Source organism: Natator depressus, chromosome 8 (genome assembly GCF_965152275.1).
Source record: "Natator depressus isolate rNatDep1 chromosome 8, rNatDep2.hap1, whole genome shotgun sequence".
Taxonomy (NCBI): domain Eukaryota; kingdom Metazoa; phylum Chordata; order Testudines; family Cheloniidae; genus Natator; species Natator depressus.
The window spans coordinates 8350992-8371665 of NC_134241.1; the positions used below are offsets into that span (position 1 = coordinate 8350992).

The 20674-nt window shown below is 44.9% G+C and overlaps 1 protein-coding gene across 2 annotated transcripts; it reads left to right on the plus strand.

Annotated features, from left to right (window-relative positions):
- Nucleotides 1-4119: 4119 nt before the first annotated feature.
- LOC141992736 (uncharacterized) lies at nt 4120-15530 on the plus strand. 2 transcript variants are annotated; one of them, XM_074962075.1, is made up of 3 exons: nt 4120-4255; nt 8672-8880; nt 11664-15530. In XM_074962075.1, the coding sequence occupies exon 3, from the start codon at nt 11666-11668 to the stop codon at nt 12686-12688; it is 1023 nt and encodes a 340-aa protein (XP_074818176.1). In that variant the 5' UTR covers nt 4120-4255; nt 8672-8880; nt 11664-11665; the 3' UTR covers nt 12689-15530. The 2 variants fall into 2 exon arrangements, with proteins under 2 accessions (XP_074818176.1, XP_074818177.1); XM_074962076.1 differs by lacking the exon at nt 8672-8880.
- The last annotated feature ends 5144 nt before the right edge of the window (nt 15531-20674 follow it).

Below are 20674 nucleotides of genomic sequence, written 5' to 3' on the forward strand. Positions count from 1 at the left end.
TCTGTATTAATATAATTAATAAAAGGAATGTCTGGAATCTGACATAAATCAGCTCAAACTGTCATTAAAATTTCATGGTAAAGAAAAAGAAAGTATGAGAGAGAGAGAGAAGCAGCTTCATGTCCCAAGGCTCTTAGGAACATAGGCATTGCCACACAGGACCAGACCTGAGGGTTATCTAGCCCAGTAACGTGTCTGACAGTAGGCAGCATGACATGCTTCAAAGAGGGTGCAAGAACCCCACAGTAGCCTCATCTGGGATAGTTCGAGTGTTATCCTCTTAACCCTTAATAACTACAGATTGGCTTAAATCCTGAAGAATGAGGTATAATATCCCTCCTGAAACCCTAAGTATCTACTAGACTGTGAACAGTTACCCCTATAAAAAGTCCAGTACCTCATCTCTCTCATTCAGTAACTAAGAGGAAATTAAGTGCTAAAACTAGTCAAGCAATAATGGCTTTGTTTTCCGGACGCTTTTGGGAACAACTTAGGTCTTGTCTACACTGCAGACCTATATTTACTACATCGCTCCGGGGTGTGAAAAATCCACACCCCTGAGCAACAGTTATACCAGCCTCACCCCCTGTGTAGACAGTGCTACATCGGTGGGAGAGCTTCTCCTGCCAACATAGCTATTGCCGCTCGTTGGGGTTAGTTTAATTATGCCGATGGGAGAGCTCTCTCTTGTCAGCATACAGCGGCTACATGAGAGATCTTACAATGGCGCAAATGCATCGGTACAGCTGTGCCACTGTAAGCTCTCTAGTGTAGACATGTCCTCTGCTGAGAGGAGAGTTCTCTCCCATCAGCTTAGAGCGTCTTTATTAAAGCGCAGGGGTGGCGCTGCTGCACCAATTCAGCATTTTAAGTGTACGTGATTCCAGTGTGGCCAACGCTCAGGACTGATCAAGAATCTCACGAGAGTTGATATTTTATTGAAAGCCCCAGCTCCTGGCGGTGGGTGATTATGCAAGAATCTCAGCTCTCATTGGCCAGACTTGTGAGGCCTTCACTCAGAGTGATGGCATCTCTCTGTTTGGATGTGACATCGTAACTTTTGAACATGGCAGCTGATCAATTCCAAAAATGTCAGGGAATGGTCTAGGCCAGTGGTTTTTCACCTGTGGTCTGTGGACCTCTGGGGGTCTGCAGACTATATCTAAGATTTCCAAAGAGGTCTGCACTTCCGTTTCAAGTATTTTAGGGGTCTGCAAATGAAAAACGGTTGAAAACCATTATTCTAGGCATCACCAGGCAGAACCTCATTGATTTTGGTGACAAATGGAAAAAACGGAAGTGGAGAAATATGGAGCCCATGGCATCTGCTTTAAAGCTGACGGGTGTGCTAGCAGGTCTGCAGGTGCCTATAGATCCATGCACTGGCTGACGGCGCCATTAACACCTACTAGCATACCACCACCACCCTCCATTGCAGCTCTACCCCTCGTCCCAACACCTCGAATGGTAGGGAGAGGGGAATGAGGAAGCCCACAGACCCTGGGTATGGGGGCACAGAGAGCCCCTGGCAGTTAGGAACAACAGCTGTAGGCCAGAGCCTCGGCCAGCAGGAGGGAGTGTGAAGTGTCATTCCTTTTGCCCTCCTACCTCCTTGTCACCCAAAGCTTCCTCCATGCTGGGAGAGGGGACAGCAGCTGTCTGTCCATCCCTTCCAATCCAGAGGGAAGAGTAGAAAAAGGAGAGACAGACAGAGCCCTGGCACAGGGTGGAGAATAGCAGGAAAAGGGTGGGGGACACAGAGCCCCTAGCATAGGGGGCATCAGGGAGTTCCTCAAACAGAGGGGGCAGGAGGGTTGCACAATGGGGACTTTTGGTGGGAATTGAGGGATGCCAGGAGCCCCTGGTGTAAGCTAGGCCCACAGAAGAAACCATGTGCGTGACCTCTCCCCACCCCCAGTATTAACACAAGTACCTCATGTTTACAGAGAAAATCTTGAAAATGTGACCTAAGTGCGCTCGAAAGGCTCAGAAACTAAAAGACAAAGAAACTCACTCACTCTCAAAAAAAATAAAAAATAAAATAAAATGAAATGAAATGAATGAATGATTTATAATCCCACCTCCTGATTTTTGAGGTCCTGCCTCATGATTCTAGGCTGTTTGAGGCTGGCAGTACTCAAGTTGATCAGAGACACGTTCTGAGCTCTGACAGACTTTGAGGAGGGTCAGCGACGCAGGCCCCCTGCTGCTCTGGAACTCCCAATTAACGCTCCATTTGACTTGTCTGGTCGTTAGACATGTCTTGACATGCATAAGTACAGTGGGTAATTCAATCGGGGTCTGGGCAACACTCACACTTTGGAAAGACTTACATAATCACAGGCCGCTGTTTCTGGCTCAGATCCTGCCAGCAGATGTGTTGGTATGGCCCCGTATGCCTGCATGGTGCCCCTTGGGACCCACCCCAGTGCATGTGTGCGCCAGATCAGGCCCAACAGGTCATTGTCTTTCTTCTAAAAAGAAAAGGAGTACTTGGAATGCATCCGATGAAGTGAGCTGTAGCTCACGAAAGCTCATGTTCAAATAAATTGGTTAGTCTCTAAGGTGCCACAAGTACTCCTTTTCTTTTTGCGAATACAGACTAACACGGCTGCTACTCTGAAACCTGTCTTTCTTATGCATCATATAGCTTCATATTTTGGAAAGCTACAATAAAAATGTCACAAAAACATATTGCCTATAAAATACCAAACAAGAGAAGTGATTCCTTTCCATTGGATTTTGTCAGAACAAAAGCAGATTTTAGAAAAAAAAAAACAATCAATCAATCTCCCTGTCGCCCCCACCCCCACCCCCCGTGAATGCCTGAGAAGTCAGTTCTCAGGGTAAATCTGATGAGAAACAATTATTTTACTTAATACTAAATTACAGTGATAGAGCATCATTCACCCAAAATGGTCTCCAATTCCTTTGTAAACCCAGAGCCTGGTGCCAGAGGTTGGAATTTAGAAGCTTAAGAGAGTTAGGCACCTAATTCTTCAAACCCATTAGGCAGTCCCAGATGTAATCATGACACACACACGCAGTCCCATTGACAGGTTTGAGGGAACATTTACAATCTCTGGGTCTGATCCTGTACAACCCTATGTAGCGGATTAAGCTAGCTCATGGAAGTAATCCTTTGAACACCAATGGAATTACTCATGCGAGTAAAGTTACTTGTGTATGTAAATGTTTCGGGAGCCAGGCCCTATAAAGAGGTGCCACTTAAAAGCACCACTGAATTTCAAAATGTATTTAACAACAGTTTAGTGGCCTGATGCAATGCCTACTGAAGTCAATGAGAAGACTCCAGTTGTCTTCAGAGGCCATTGGATCAAGCCCTAGGAAAGGAAAAGAGGAAGAATTTCATATCTTGGGGGTTTGCAGACAACCTAAATAGAAGAGCCAGCTTTCAACTCATGTTCCTGTAACTGAGCACAGGTTTCCCAATGAGCATATAATAATTACGCAGCAGCTGCCTGAATTTGGTGTTGGGTCGGTTGTGCCATTTACTACCTGCTACATTCAAGCAAATCAAAATTCTCACCAGTGGTAAAACTAATGCGGGGGGAGGAAGCCAGGGAGGGGAGAGAGAGAGTAAGAAATCAGTCTAGTGATTTTCCCCCCTCAACTCAATTTTATTTTTGCTACAATCAGAGGCAGCTATTCCAGCTCTAATATGTTTAGTGTACATAGAAGTGACCACTCCTTTTGGGTGCCCAACACAAGACACCAAAGGCTTGATCTTAAAAGGGGTGCTGAGTACCTGCATATCCCATTTATGTTAAACTAGAACTATCTGGTCTCCACATTTCTGCAAATCAGGCCCCCATGGTGGTTTAAACTGGGCTTCTAAAAATGGAGACACACCCCTCCAAAAAATAAAATAAAATAAAAATCCAATGATCACTTTGAAAGTTTAGCCCTAAAAGCTCCAACTAAGCTCTCGATGACTGATAGCTAGTTACGCTCTCAGTGGCATGAGCAATGCTCCCTTTGCTGTTTTCCTTTATTGTTAATCCCAGTCCGTTATGGTTTTCATGCACACAGGAATGCTGATTTATTGCATTCGTTCTGAAGGGTATAAATACAGAATTACAAGGTTGGGGAGGGCCATGCCAAAGCTTTCTTCAAAGGGCATGAGAGAAACATCAAGCACTTCCAGAAGTGACAGAGAGCCTTTAAAAGGCTCAGTGTTGTCATGTTTTGGACAATCCTTTTGAAGAAACACAAAAGAAGGGCTGCGGTGAAGGTAAGGTAAAAAAAACTAAAGTATTGCTCTGCACAAGCTGAGGGCAACATTAAATGTTTGTGTGTATATATAGTTGGTATTTTCAAAAGAAACCATTTACACTTAAAATGTTTAATTAAATAAAAGTAGGAAAAAGATTGCAAAGAACAGACTTGTTTAAAAGGATTTAAATAACTATTCCAATATTCTTGGAGTCAAGCAAATGTAACTTTACTACAATATCATCAGAGAGCTGGAATAAAAGCATTGTGCTTTGATATTTGAGTAAGGAACATTTGATCTGAGAACTATATTTTCACCATAGGTCAGAGTGGCCAAGGTGAACTTTATTGTAGTAGCTCCAAAGTACTGTGGAACACTCAGGTCACACCAAGACTTGATCTGCAACCTTATTCACACAAGTCAGTCCCTATTCCCAAAGAGGGTCACATTGAGATTTCCCTGTTAACTTTTGCTGGATTGGGCCCTGGCTCTTTCAAGGAGGGGTCAGGCTACAGCAGAAAAGAGTGATGTCTGCACAAACAAATGCATCTCAGGAGTACTCTATAAAAAGGAACAACATGCACAAGCATTTGTTATTCCCCACTCCCAACCCCTTTCAGGCTAGTCATTTTCTCCATTGAGATTATGCCAGGCATTTGTAACCCATCTGCTTATGTAAATGTATTCTGAGTTTTCCATTCTACAGTAATTACTATCCTTGCAAGGCAAGGAGGGGAAATTTAAGCCCTAAGTAGTTACTAATAGCTCTATACCTATTCTTGCTCTTTGAAGACAACACACTGAATGTCCCAGTGTATTTGTGGGAATGTATTTCAGTGCATTTGTAATGAACTAAGGCAGTGTTTCCTCAACCAGTGGGTTGCAACCCCCAGGAGGGTCACAAAAAGATAATCAGGGTGGTCACAAGGTATTGAAAGTTCTGTAACAATCCAAAGGCTTGTCTACTCTGGGAAAATTGATCGGAGTAGTTATTCCAGAATAGCTCCCTCTAGGGATACCTTCCTCTGGAATAATTACTCTGCCCACAAAGCAAAGTAATTATTCTGGAATAAAAGCATTTTTATTCCAGATCAGAGTTTCCCCACAGGGGAGTTATTTCAGAATAGCTAAATTATACTGGAATAGCTAGAAAAGTCAATTTCACCCATGCAGAAAAGGCCTAAAGTAAAGACAATCTCACTCCCCACACTCCCTTATCCTTCAAGGTCAAGTTTTCTCTGTCAAGTTCTCAAAACATACAAAAATAATATAAGCAGAGTTTAAATTAAAAAAAAAAAGTAAGGGAGTTGTGAACATTTTTGATTGAAGGGTTGCCAATCTGATACGGTTGAGAAATACTGAAGGAAGGAATACATTCTCTCTCTTGCTATTGAGGAGGTGGACAAAGAGCACATTCAAGGCCCAGCTTTCATGTGCTGTATTTTCCCCACAATTGTACGTAAAAAGAAAGATCAAAATCACACCCAGTCTTCATAGACGTGTAGCGTGTTGACATAAGGTGGGAACAGCAGCAGTCAGCTAGAAAAGCCAGACTGATGCAGTTTTACTCTGTATGATCCTAATTCAGGAAAGCACTTAAGAACATGCCTAAATCCATCCTTAGTCAGGAAAGTCTTACTGACATGCTTAAGTGCATTCCTGAATTGGGGCCCATATGCCTTATCGCTCACCATTTCACCTATACAGGGAAGGTCAAATTAATCCTGACTATGGTTAGTGGTATGGGGAAGTCAGCGTTTGGAACCTGCTTAAACCAAAGAAATCTCATGGCAACCCCGTTTAAAAATGTATTGTAGATTGAGTGGTAGACAAGAGGTCCTGAATTAAGACAGGTAATCTTTATCCATCCCCCTGTTCCGCCAGTTCTACATAATTATATTGAGATAATTGCAATGGTTAGTGCTGAAGGGCAAATTCAGTCATATTTCATTCATTTACATGTCCGGGGACCAACTAAGAGGATGCAGAAGAAGCCTTTGATTCACAAATCACAAAACTAGTGCATCTCGATGGTAGATGTTACCTGTTTTGAAAAGATTATTTACAGCCGTAATGATAAACTAGATGGGTTCGGGGCCATCTGGTTGGAATTCTGTCCTCCCTGAATTACAGTGTAAAAAAGTTCTGAAGCACAAACTCCTGAGTTTCATCTTCAGGCTAGATTCTACTCTAAGCTCCATCTGGGATAAATCTGGAGTAACTCCACTGACATCTGTGGAGCTACTCCAGATTTATTCCAGTGTAAACAAGAGCAGGATGAGGTTTGCTGCTAAGCCTGTCAGATGGGTAAGGGTTCAGTTACAGGGGGAATATGATCGCTTAGCCCCATTAAAAGTGCACAATAGCTCCCCTTTGCTGTACATCAAGACTCAGCAATTGAGACAGGAGCTGGAGGATTCTCCTACTGGAGACATTTTACTACATAGGTGAATATCTCCTTGTCCATCAACTTAGCATGGTCAAGTCAGTCATTATTAAATCTATCAGCATGATGTTGCTCACACAAATTTTATGGCATTTCCCATTCTGGATTTTTTCTTAGCCACAGTGTATTAAGTATTTCTGAATTGCATTTTAATATTTTGTCCTCACATTTTCCCTCTCACCCACAAAGTCGAGGGAAGACACTTTACGATTCAACATGGTTTTGAAAACTACACAGTGAGGCCTGATCCTACCACGTGTTGTCTCAAGTGCTGAGGGGTCATGTCCCACCAACGGTCGTACTTCTATCTAGGACATACGTCAAAAGGAGTTGAGGGTGACCAGCACCTCACAGAATCAGGAGTTTGCCATGGATGACAGCATGGTTGTTTCCACTGGTCTTTGATTCTAAGGCTGAGATTCATATTAATAAGTTAATAGCAAAGTGGAGGTGTGGTGTTAGTGAAACCCCCTTGTAAGTGTGTTTTACAGGTCCTTCTCCTCCCCCCGACCCCCAGTGTTGATCCACAAAGAATCTGAGTCTGATATAGCCCCAGACAAAAGTTTGGGCTTTTTAGCTCAAGCTGCAGCAGTTTGTGCTTTTAGGCCCGGTGGTCTCATGCCCATTGTATGGCAACCTCATTAACATCCATTTTGCCACCCTTATTCATGGTGCATAGTATCTTATTCCACGAGTGACCACATGGAAACGAAGGGGACTTTGTAAGCCCTTCATGTGAACTTCTAACGAAGGTAACTTTTAAACTGACCAAGTTCTTGCATCCCTGCAGAAGAAGGGATAATGGTGCGGACGCACCTTTGTCTAAACACTTTGACGTGTGTGGATTAAGGAATGCTACATAATGCTTAGCAGCAGCACTGATGATTCATTTTTGGTGCAGCAACACACATTGGCCAATACTCTACAGATAAAGGGATGCTGAAGAGCTATTAATAAAATGGTCATTTCCAGTAATCTGGAACCTTTCCTCATCCTTTCATTCTGGTTTTTTTGTAGGACAGTAGTGGTGCCCCAAATAGGCAAGGTATTGTAAATAAAGATAGAAAGACTGTCCCTGCTCCAAAGAACTTTCAAACTAAAGAGATCTACAAACAGAGGCAGTGTAGGGCAAAGGATGCAACCTACCAAGTAGTCAAGATGATGATTGGCACCTGGCATGAGAGCTCCATGCCACATTATATATCTCCATCTCCCCTCCCCTCCGAACCCGAAAGCTTACAATCTAACCAGACAAAGAAAAAGGTAGGAGGGCAAAGAGAGGAGAAGTGATTTGCCCACGGTCACACAGCAGGTCAGTGGCAGATCCAGGAAGAGAACTAGATTTGCCAACTCCCAGTCCAGTGCTCTATCCACTAGTCCAAATTGTGCTGTTCACTTTGTGCCACTCTAGTGCAAGAAACAGAGAAGCCACCTGGATCTCCTTCTCAGTGGGAATAGAGGCAACGTAACAACCCTAAGCACCTCTCTTCCTGCAACCTCTAGCACAGCAAGCTTGTCACGGGCAGCGTGGAGAGGAGCAGACCAGGGGCATGCTGTGCTCCGGCTATCCCCATTTGGCAGACAGTCCCTTCGGATCCTTTGCTAGCTGGCATAAATTAGTGCAGCCAACAGGCTCTTCTAAAACTTCAGATGGCTCCAGGATCAAGGATCTGTAACCAGCTCCCTTGTGTTTCTCCCTCACCCCCACCTGAAGCGAGCAGCTGAGAATCAAGAGGAATATACTGCTAGTATTTTCACACAGACTCAGTGCAATGCACATACAGCTGCTCTCTTCCTGTGGCTCCAGGACACGTACATAACACTTTTACCTTTTACTCTCTGAAAATGTAAAACATTATACCTGATCATGACCACATTCCCAAAGCAAAGAGGATTTGCTGTCGAAGCCGTTTTGCTGATAATACCATTGTCCTGCCTCGCTGATTCCATTCTGCCTTTCCAGTAATACAAGGCATTTATCAAATTAGGATTCTCAGGAAATGCAAGGGATCCAGCAGTCTATATTTAGCAACAACAACAAAAGAACAGCACAATCAGCTGACTGGAAGCTGTTAGCCTGATGCACAGTCCAGTTTTAGACAGCATATCTTCCGTCTTGGAAACAAGGAGAGAAAGGTGCTGAAAACTGAAGATTAGAAATACACCCAGCTAAAAGAGAAAAAAAATATATATCCAGGTAAGGAAAAAGGAGGGGGTCTCAAAAGCTGGAATTGAAATAGATCCTTTGTCTGGAGTGCTGCTTAAATGGGATTACAGCCATTAGAGCTTGTGAACCTTCAGGGATCTCAAACACAGGGGAGTCCACATATCTGTAGGTTCAGTGAGTATTGCTATTCCCACCCTGCACCTAGCTGGGGGACTAGGTGGGTCACAGGGCCTAGTGCTGTCACATGACCTCTGCGTGGCTTTCTACCACCGCGGTGCTGATGTGATCTCAGCTGGATTCTGTCCGAGTTCAGCCAGGTCAGACGTATCTGTGTGAGTGTGCATGGGAGGGGAAGCAGAGGGACCACAACCAGGATGGTGTGTCTACAAAGCAGCTTGGAGGTGTCATTCCCAGCTCAGGTAGACATAGCTCAGGTAGACTTAGCTAGGCCCTAAAAATAGTATAGTGGCACACTGGCTCAGGCCAGCCCCCTGAATATCCCACACGACTCCCTGGGTATGTACATGGGTGGCAAGCCCAAGCCACTGCCCATGCCACCCCACCCTGCTGTGGGGGGCGGGGGGAAAGGGGCGTATTCTGGAGCAGAGCTAATGCATCCGTCTACCTGAGCTGGGAACTGCACCTCTCAACTGCTGTGTAGACGTACCACGAGTCTGAAATCAACCCACTGCCATTTGAAGGTTTCATTGGAAATGCATAATTGGATTTTTGTTTGCTCTGGGAGAAGGGGCCATGTGAGCAAGAAAGGAAGTTAATGGGAGTTGCAGGTGCCCAGCCCCTTTGAATATCAGGCCATTTCTCTAGGTACGCATTGGGATATTTAACTCTAAAACACCCACTTTTGGACAGCTGGGCCCTGATCCTGCTATCACTGACATTGATGGCAAAACACAGACGGGAGCAAAAATCAAGACCTAATTTTCTTATCTAGAGGCTTTAAAGAGGAAGAGTAGATGGAAAAGAAGGGAAGTAAAAAGCAAACCTAACACCTACTTTAAACAGATGGGACTTATTTTAAGTTCAATAATTTCTGGGCTCGGTTTACTTTTCTGGTTGTATCTAAGGGCAGGTCTACACTACTGCTTAAGTCGATCTAACTTACATTGCTCAGAGGTGTGAAGATGACACACCCCAAGCAATGCAAGTTACAGTGACCTAAGCGCTGTCCACACTTGCCCTATGACAGTAGGAGCCGCTTTCTCAGCAGCATAGAGCGTCTTCACCAGACGCGCTACAGCCGCATCAGCGCAGCCGTGCCTATGCAGCACTACCGGTGCAGACCTGCTCGAAGATAAAAAACCAGGAATAGAGCAGAGCAGGTGGGAGAGTACACAGCAACGTCTACACGGTGTGCTGAGGATGAGCAGATTGTTTGCATTTTATACGTGGTCAACTTGCTGTAGAGGTTCAACAAAGCCAGGATTTATTTCCAGCAATAAAGAAAGTGATAGATGTATATAAATACCTAATTATGTATGTAAGCATACAGTGGAGTTTGTACCATTCTACTCTGAGTATGCTCATACAAGTCTGATCAAGGGAGCCTGGGAACTTACATTTGTAACTCTGCTAGACAGCGAAAACCGTGGACTCTGAGACATTGATTTTATGGCTCATTACAAAAATTTGTAATACACCTCACTGCCTGCTAATCTTTAACTACCCACTTCATTTTAAGTGGTCTCCTACAGCATGTGTGAGCCCCTTAGGCTTAACAAGCTGTTCCAACTTGTGTTTAGCTAAGACACTCTGGTTACCTTCCCCAGATCCGAAGAAGAGCTCTATGAAGCTTGAACCTTCCACCAGCAGAAGTTGGTCCAATAAAAGATATTCTCTCACCCACCTTGCCTCTCTCATATCCTGGGGAAAACACCCAGTTACAACACCGCAAACAATTTAGAAGAAGATAGTCAACAACTGGATAAAGGGCATAATATGGTCATTTCTGCCAGAAAATACTTTAAACCAATAAACAAACTGGAAGCAGCACTATGAGAACTGAAACAATCCTTAAGATTTTATGCTAGTTTTAAACAATTCCCACTGACTTGGGTGGGAGCAGTGCAGGAGCCGCAACCATCAAGAACTGCACGTATTACTCATATGGCGATGGAGCTACATTTTATTCCCTTTGCATCTGCATAAGCAGAGCAGTAGAATTACATTTATTTATACAGCCACCGGAAAGGGTGAAAGGGAGGATGTTTTTGCACCATCATGTATGTTATTTCTTGGCCTTATGGAAAAGCTCAAACGTAACGTCCATTTAATATCAAATAGTTCCCCTATTAACTAGGGCCCAATCTCACACTTTTCTCAGGCAAGCCACCCAGTTATACAGCGTGACACACAACAGGGAAGCGAGTGAGTAAGGACAGCAGGCAGGAGCCCCCCTTAGGCCTCTTCTGATAATCTTGCTCCTCCAAAACTGACTGTGCTAGAATGATATTGTGCAAATCTGTTGATTGCTTATGTGTTTTCCCCTTGCATTGTTTTAGAAAGGAAGAAAGTTTCTGCCAGGAATTTCAGCTGCATGAGCTTCTTTACTGAATTATTTTTCCTGGACCAGGTCTGAGTAATCAGCCATGTGGTATATTTTGTTCATTACCCCTTTCTGAAACGCTTGAAATAAAGATTTAACAACAGTATGGTTCTAAAGTTCCCAGGTACGCTACTGCTTAGTTCTTGACTACGGCAGGGGCGGGGGAGAGGAGAAGAGGTCAAACGAAATAGTTCCTGTAACATAGTTGATCATTTGCATATGCTAATAAGATCTTGTATATTCTTTGCAGCAATGGCACCCCGCATACGACTGACTACATCAAAGCCTCTCCCAACTATCTGCGAAACCCAGGAGGAAATTTTAGAAGATGTAACCGGCCACACAAAAGGCTTTGGGAGCTTCTCTATCGACTCAGATTCTTGTTCCAGTGATGACTACCTTCAATCTATCTGCCATTTAGCAAGGCCCACCTTCCCAGGGTTTCCTGAAAACCCCTATACGTTCCAAGACCAGAAGGTATTAGAAACACTCCAAAGAGCGTCCTGGTTCCCAAAGCCGGCAATGGCACAGCAAGTCATTCCAAAGTGCAAATTGGCCAACATCTTCTCAGACAGGATGTCTTTAGAAAAAGTTAGTCTAGTACTTGACAATGCAAAGCTGTACCCTTGTACCAGGGCTGATCCACTAGAACAGTTGTACGCACAGGCAGAGAAGACACGACACTATAGGGGGTATGTTTATGATGAAAGCTCTAGCACGGATGACTCACAGCATAGCCATTTCAGCCCTTGTGATACCAGGACGGGGGGTGAAATTCATCCATTCACCTCTCAAGAAAAAATGACAGAGAAGCAAGATCTAGCTGGGGTATTCAGTTTTCCAAGGCTGCCCTCTCCAAGACCAATTGAGAGAGAAAATAGCTGCCCAGAGCAGAAGTGTCTGAAAAGCAGTAAGATAATGGCTGTTTCAGAAAATGATCAAACTCAGAAAGAAAACTGCACCTTATTTATTGATGGTAAACGGCTATGGCCACATCCACCCAAAGAGAAACTGCAAGGAAACAAGGTTTTGAGCTGCCCTCTACGAAGACAATGTGCTGTGTTCAAAACAGGAGGTGGCACCGAAAAAGAAGAGCTGAAATCTTCTAGCTATAACAAAATTGTGAAGGGAGATGTTCTTAATAAGCAAAGTTACCCACGATGCTTTCATGTAGATAAAAAAGCCATGATCCACAGCTGGATCTCCGAGTGCAAGTGTGCCTGGAAGGGAGCAAAGGTTAACTCTTGCCTACTTCCCACCATCGCAGAAATATGAAAAACTGATGCTGAGCAGCTGCATCTTTTGCAAGAAATTGTGGCCTCTTTCGTCTTAAATTTCTCCCTGCTACCTGCATGCATTGTGCAGAGAAGAGGGGTGCCATATACATGTTTACAATGAATCAGATACATTTGTGATCCATTACCTCTCTCACCTATGTGCAAACAGGGAATACATCTACGAATGTGGCCAAGCTCTTTTTTTTTTTTTTTTTTTTTTTTAAAAGGAGGGTTCTAAGGATCGAACTATTGATTCAGCTCTCAGATATGCAGGCATTATTCGTAACAGCTTCTCTCCTCAGCTTAGCAAGTCCTTTTGCACATGCCTGTCTTGTGCTCTGAGAACAGCTGTAATAATGCGTGTCTACATCAGAGATGGAGATATCAGTCAGGTATGCTAGACAGGGGAAACAGCTGTTTAGAAGTGGGATGTGTAATTTGTAGGAGCATTGAGCCAATGGTGGTTTACAGCACATGCCAAAATTGGCATGTTCCACACTCCTGGATGTATTCACTCTGCAAGGAAACTCCTGCAGGATGCTTAGACAGCACTACGTGTCCTTTCTGACACAGTGCAGGTTCTGACAGAGGCTGGCCAGCCTCACTGCTAACTTCTCATTTGGTAGCTGGTGGGTTAAACATTTCAACATGTTAATGATCTAAAAATGATGAGGTCTCATTGATAAACTCAATCCGTTAGCACAAGAGGTGGAAAATGTGAAAACCTCCATGGGTAGAACTCTCCTCGTGCGTACACTAGTGTGGCTCTGCTAACTTCACTAGAAGCATGTTTGATTTAGGCTGGCAAGGGAGGAGAATCAGCACTCCATGTGTAGAAGCCTGTACAGTAACATGCCAGTGCTGGTCTTGTGTTGCTCTTATTGTAGTGTATGAAAAAACTGTCTTTTTTCATTATTAGGGACTCAAGTGAATTTCCAGCAGTCCAGGTACTGGCATTCTCTTCAGAGTTATACTCCTCTCTGCCTGTGCATACGAAGCTTTTGATTATGCTTATCCACTGATACTTAAAAGCTATCACACACACAATCCCACCATTTAAGACGTAGAGAACAAACAGATTGCAAACAGATTCTGCAACCCTGTTGTACTCTAGAATGAGCAGTGTTGTACAGAGGCAGCAGAGTCTAGCGATTAAAGCAGATGATTGGAAGTCAGAGAATCCCCTTTGAGGTCCAACTCTGCTAGCGTAGCAGCGGCAGCATGGGCTAGCCACTTTGCGTACAAACCTGCCCAGACCCATGGGTAACTGCTCAGGGTGGCTAGCCTATCCTACCGCTCGCCCCTGCCCGCGCTACTGAGGGTACATGGCTATTTTTAGCATGCTAGCTTGATAAGAGCTAGCGTGAGTATGTCTCATGGAGCTGGGTGTGTAATTCCCAGCTCAAAGGGTAAATGTAGCCTTAGTGTGTTGCCTTGGGCAAGCCAATCTCTGTGCCTCTGTGTCCTTACCTATACTGCGGGGCTAATAATACTGACTTACCTTCGTGTGAAGTGCGGTGAGAGCCAAGGAGGAAAAGCTCTGTGTATGTGCCCTGTAGTACTAGTGTGTGTCTCCAGGTACACTGAACCCTATGGTACATATAAAGCGATCCATCTTTTTGTTAATGTTACATCTGTAGCGATACCAGTGAGTGAGTGAGTCTGAGTCATGAATCTGGATTTCCCCTAAAACAGAGCACAAACCATCAGGTCACCACTAAATTATCCATGTTGGACGTATGAAAGAGGCATATGAAAAATTACTGACTCCGTGACTGTGCAATGCATGTGCATTTTAACCACAAAAGTGTTAACTAATGTAAGTGGTCAGGGATGTCTATGGCTCAGTCAGCATTTTAAAAACAAATGTAGAGGCAGTTTAAAATAAACTCCTTTCTATTTTAATCCTCCTTTAATTACAGCTGTTTCTTGTAGTATAATTTAGATTTATTACTTTGTGCAGATGAGTGTCTAAATGGATATAAGGGGATGCTAATGACTACTTGAGAGGACTGCAGGGGTACTTAGCGACTTAGAGGTGAGAAAACCTCCACAACAACCAAATCAATTATAACTCAACCATTTAAAGGGTTGTGAACAGCCGTAAAGCACACATTTCATTACTCACAGAAAGATGCACATCTCGCTCCGTAACCAGTGGAGAAATGCAAAGGGAAAATGTCTGCAAAACATTACTCGCAGTGAATCAGTTTGCAGACAGAATCCTGTGTGTGCTGCTGAAGCTTAAGAGAGAAACTTATGATTACAAAGGTGTAATCATGAAAGATGCTCAGAAAACGATGCTCACATTTCTGAAAAACGCTCATTAGATTAAAGCAAGGGCACAGTTTCTCATCAGCACCTACTGGTTAGTAGGCAAGTTTGAAGCTGTAGATACCTCACCTTTCTGACCCATATAGACCCTGAAATTTTTTGCATTCCACCACAGCATGGTAAGCTGTCGAGCTGAGAAGCTTTCCATTTAATTTTCTTAATGTATGACTTGGCCATATGGAAGATCCACAATGGCACAGGGGAGAAATCTTTTACTCCTCTAAAACCTATCATCTCTAGCTTTTACAACTCACAGAACAATGGTGAATAACTGGAAGGCTGTCTGCATGCCTCATTTCCTCTTTGTGCTTAGCTCCCTTCTGTATGTGTTAACTGTTTTCTTGAAGCACCATCTGGAATGAAAGGATGCTGTGTCCCCCTCAATAATTACCCTCCAAGTAAATATTTATGAGGCTGCAATGCCTAGCAATTCTGTGCCTATTGTATGTACCACCAATAGACAGAAACATCTTTATGCTTGTGAGAGGGTAAGCAAATAAAAACGTTCAATGAGATTGTTGCAGTACCTGCTATTTTCAATGTAGCTGTTACCTGTATGGCATTTAGGCCACACGACCATTTGTATGACGTGTATGTGCAAACTGACTCCACGGCAACACATCCATTTTAAGACAGCTGAGAGCACCTTGACAGCCACATTGCGCGCTGTCCTGCAGGGGCAGCAGGTTTGTATAGTTTTTGGTGGTGCCCAGAACGGGTCCAAGTCCCTCCCCCCCACACCTGCCTAAGGCTCTGTGAGGGAGTTTGGGTGCAGGAGGGGGTCACACTCTGGGAGGGAGTTGGGGTGCGAGCTCTGGGCTGGGGCAGGTGTTTGGGGTGCGGGAGAGGGTGAGGGGTGCAGCACTTACCTTGGGTGGCTCCTGAAAGTAACCTGCACCCCCCTTCTGACAGCAGCTCCTAGGCGGGGGCCAGAAGAATCTGTGCACCACTGCCCGCAGGCACCGCCCCCGCAGCTCCCATTGGCCACAGTTGGCAAATCCGGGGAGGGGGCAGCACGTGGAGACACACACACTCCCCCCGCCACAGGGGCTGCAGGGACGTACCAGCTGCTTCTCGAAGTGGAAAAAGTGGGCAGGAAGCCACCTTAGCCTCCGCTGCTGGCGGTGGTGGCAGGAGCCCTGAGCCCTTTTAAATTGCCCGGGGGTGGCAGATGGTGGAGGGCTGGGGGAGGCGCATGGGGGTGGCAGGCAGGGCTTGGGGAGAGACCCAGCCTTGAACTTTGGTGGAGCTGGGCCCCCGTGCTCTCATATTGGTGGAGTACGGGCACTACGGGCCCATACAACTTGCAGCCCCTGCCTACCAGGCAGGAGGCCTGAGTGAGGCGCAGTAAAACCAAAACTCTCTTGAAATAATTTGACTGCAGGGGCTGAGGCTTTAAGGAACAGATCATGAGCCTCACAATAAGTTGCCAATGCAGCTACCTGCTCACAGAAGGCAGGAGCAGCATAGATAGGGAGGGAGTAGGGCAGCAGAGGCAACACTGTAAGGGGAGCAAGGGACGGGGAGTTCCAGCGGAAGTGGAAAAAGAAGGGGGAACTGCAATACTGAAGGTAAAGGGGAGGGGCAGAAGATGAGAGAACTCAGGTGAGGACTGACAAAAACAGAACCTATCTGGAGGTGGAAAAGTGGCGGGGGGGAAAAGGGGGCAGACATGACGGAAAGTGTGAAATGGAAAGACACAGTGAGGCTAGAGGGATTTTATTTTTATTGGCTTCAACCAACCTCAAAAAACTTCCCCCCTTCAGCTTTAGAGAAATCATTTTTACAAAGCAGAGCACTTTGCCTGCTTTATCACCCCTGAGTCTGTGTTAAAGCAGCGTGCCTCGCTGCGGCTATGGGGTTACAGGGAGGGTAATTAACCATTGGAACAAACTTACCTAAGGATCTGGTGGTGGATTCTCCATCATTTGCAGTCTCTAAAATCAAGACTGGATATCCTTCTAAGAGATGTGCTCTGGCTCAAAGAGCAGTGACTGGCTTAATGCCAGAATCAGGAGGGGAGATTCTCTGGCTTGTGTCGTATAGGTGGTCAGGTCTACATGTTCCTAACAATCCCTACTGGCTTTAAAATCTAAGAAGCTATTAATGAAATCCAATTTATGGATAACAGGGTCAAAATCCTGATATGAAGATTTTGACCTTGGTGATTTCCTAGTTTAGCAGATGCATCAAACTTTCTGTCCTTTCCAGCAATCCAGGACTCCTCACAATAGGGTGACCAGACAGCAAGTGTGAAAAATCAGGACAGGGGTTGGGGGTAATAGGAGCCTATATAAGAAAAGCCCCAAATATCGGGACTGTCCCTATAAAATCGGGACAGCTGGTCACCCTACCTCACAATCACAATACAACCCCAGCAGCTATACTCTGGTGCAATCCTGTTTGACCTATGACTGCTAAAAAGCTGGGCAGAGCCTTCCATTTTACCTTGTGTTATGGGCTAGATTTGCTGCAAAACAAACATTTTAGCAAAAATACAGAAAACAAAGTATTTATGAACAGTCTCGTGACTAGACCCAGCAGAATCACGTTGCTGGTATCTGTGTGGAAGAGCTGCTAGAGCAGGGGTTGGCAAACTATGGCCCAGATCTGGCCCACCAGTCATTTTAAGCCAGTTCTCAAGCTCCCGCTAGGGAGTGGGCTTTGGGGCTTGCCCTGCTTTGGCACTCCAGCCAGGGAACAGGGTCGGGGCTGCTCCATGCTGCTTCCGGAAGCAGTGGCATGGCCCTGCTCCAGCTCCTACGTGTCGGGGCAGCCAGGGGCCTCCATTCTGCACGCTGCCCTGCCCCAAGTGCCACCTCCCGCAGCTCCCATTGGCCTGCAGACAGGGCAGCGTGCAGAGCTGCCTGGCCGCGGCTCCGCATAGGAGCCAGAGTAGGCACATGGCCACTGCTTCCGGGAGCCACTTGAGGTAAGCGCCGCCCGGAGCCTGCACCCTTGAGCCTCTCCCTGCGTCCCAGCCCCAGTCCCCCTCCCGCACTCTGAACCCCTCGATCCCAGCCCAGAGGACCCTCCTGTACCCCAAACCCCTCATCCCGAGCCCCACCCCTGCACCCTACTCCCCTGCCCGGAGCCCCCTCCAGCACCCTGAACTCCTCATTTCTGGCCCCACCCTGGAGCCTGCACCCCCAGCCAGAGCCCTCACCCCCTCCCGCACCCCAACCCCAATTTCGTGAGCATTCATGGCCCACCATACAATTTCTATTCCCAGATGTGACCCTCAGGCCAAAAACTTTGCCCATCCCTGTTCTAGAGCTATAGAAGGACAGGGGCAGGAAGGTTGGGGGGGGGGGGGGGGGCACAGCCATAGGCCTGTCTGTCCCGGAAGACAGAGCTCTGGACTGCAGGGGCAGGCTGCAGCTTACAAGGTTATATTACGTTTAAATAAAAATAATTTAAAATTGTCAGAGACAAGCTCTCCCTGTTTTAACATCAGCAACTCTGCAGTATTTGCTACTTGTTTATTCATTTGGACACAGACATTCGTTTGTGAAACTTTTTATTTGCCAGCATATTTGCAGAAAGCAAACCAGTGTTACAAATACCAGCACAAATGCAGACCCCTCAGGAGTAGGTGCCCCACAAGGGCTGTCATGGCCATTATGAAAAGTGCTTTCTTTTTCTTTTTTATTCATAGAAAAGATTAGTCAAGCAACTGCTAATAGGGAACAAATCAGCAACAATCCCAACCTGTTTGTGAATAGTTCAAGCAGAATAAAGGAATACCAAATCGATAACGTTTAGGTCATCCAATAAGATTAGAATAAAATCAAAACCATGGGATTTGGGTAAATAATCCCATGGTGTGTCTAGCAAATCACAAAGAGCAAATACCCACTTTCCGAGACTGTAAAAGCTGCCAACAGGATTTGGGTGTCAGTTTCCATTAAAATGCATCAAATCCCTTAGACAGCTCTGACACTCTCAGCCATAGTGACCAACCTGCCAGCAATCCATAGACTGACTTTTTTACGCAAACCACTCCGTTACAAAAAAGAACACACTCAAACAGAAAGAATCAAGCCTCGCTCATTCAGAATTTGCAAACAGGGGGGAAAAACCCTTCTGAACTCACAAGTTCCCCCCACTACAAATAATGCACTCAGCTCTAATGGTTGAGTCACACAAAGAATGCCATGACTGAGAACCAGCAGCAAGTGCAGAATGAAAACCTATCGTTAGAGTTTTTAAATGGCAAAGTTACTAAACATTTAAAGAGAGGAGAAGGTGATGGACCCACATGACCAGAGCTGTTTGGTGAAAAAAAACCCCGGAAGTCTTACCCGAGTCAGAATGTAGCAAGAGGCCATTTGAACCACAGGAGGTACATTTCTGTGCCCAGACAGATATTGATCAGAGGAGAACATCTGAGCCGTGTCACCTGGTCACGGCCAAATAGGCCATTCAAGGTAGGTATGGAGTATAATCAGTATATAGCACAAGAGAGACTAATGACGGTACCGTAGAACCTCAGAGAGATACAAACACCAGAGTTATGAACTGACCAGTCAATCACACCCCTCATTTGGAACCGGAAGTACACAAATCAGGGAGCAGCAGAGATGGAACCCCCACGCCCCACCAATACAATACAGGACGGTGTTAAACTATTTTTTAAAAAAGGGAAAGCAGCATTTTTCTTCTGCATAGTAAAGTGTCAAAGCTGTATTAAGTCAATGTTCAGTTGTAAAAACTTTTGAAAAAAACCACCATAACATTTTGTTCAGTTACGAACATTTCAGAGTTACAGCTCACCTCCATTCCCAAGTTGTTTGTAACTCTGAGGTTCTATTGTAGATTTAAAATTAACAAGCATATAATTAAGAGAAAGAGGCACATTCTTTTGTTTGCTAATTAATTAGCTTTAAAAGAGGTATTCTAATTAGAACTCTGGATGTAGGATGAAAGCAACAATTTAAGACTACTTTAAGGCAATGGTTCTCAGCCAGGGGTATGTGTACCCCTGGGGGTACTCACAGGTCTTCCACGAGGGTACAAGCAATTCATTTAGGTATTTGCCAAATTTTTACTACAGGCTACATAAAAAGCAGTAGGGAAGTCAGTACAAGCTAAAATTTCATACAGATAATGACTTGTTTATTATATGGAGCAGTATATGTACTGAAATATAAGTACAATATTTATATTCAGTTGATTTTATAAATATGGTAAAAATGAAAAAGCAAGCCATTTTTCACTAATAGTTTGTTGAGACACTTTTGTATATGTATGTTTGAGTTTGTAAGCAAGTAGTTTAAGTGAGGTGAAACTTGGGGGTACGCAAGACAAATCAGACTCCTGAAAGGGGTACAGTAGTCTGGAAAGGTTAAGAGCCACTGCTTTCATGGAAATCCAGCTGTTCGCATTAATTTTAATCAACAACAGGAAGCTTCCAGTCTAAAGGAATTGGAACCTGGGCTGTGAATAGAGCCATATTCCTTTTGGATTTGGGGACTGGTTCATAACCAATCTGTGTCATTGTACGTGGGTACTGTACCTTTAAAGTCCCTTCCCTCCTGAAGAATGGAGCTCTTTGGAATCAGTCTGGTTTGTTTGCCCACGTTTATTCATTGTGAGCCCAAACGGTGATGGTTTGGACCCCAAGTCTCCTGTCTTTCCTGCCCTGAAA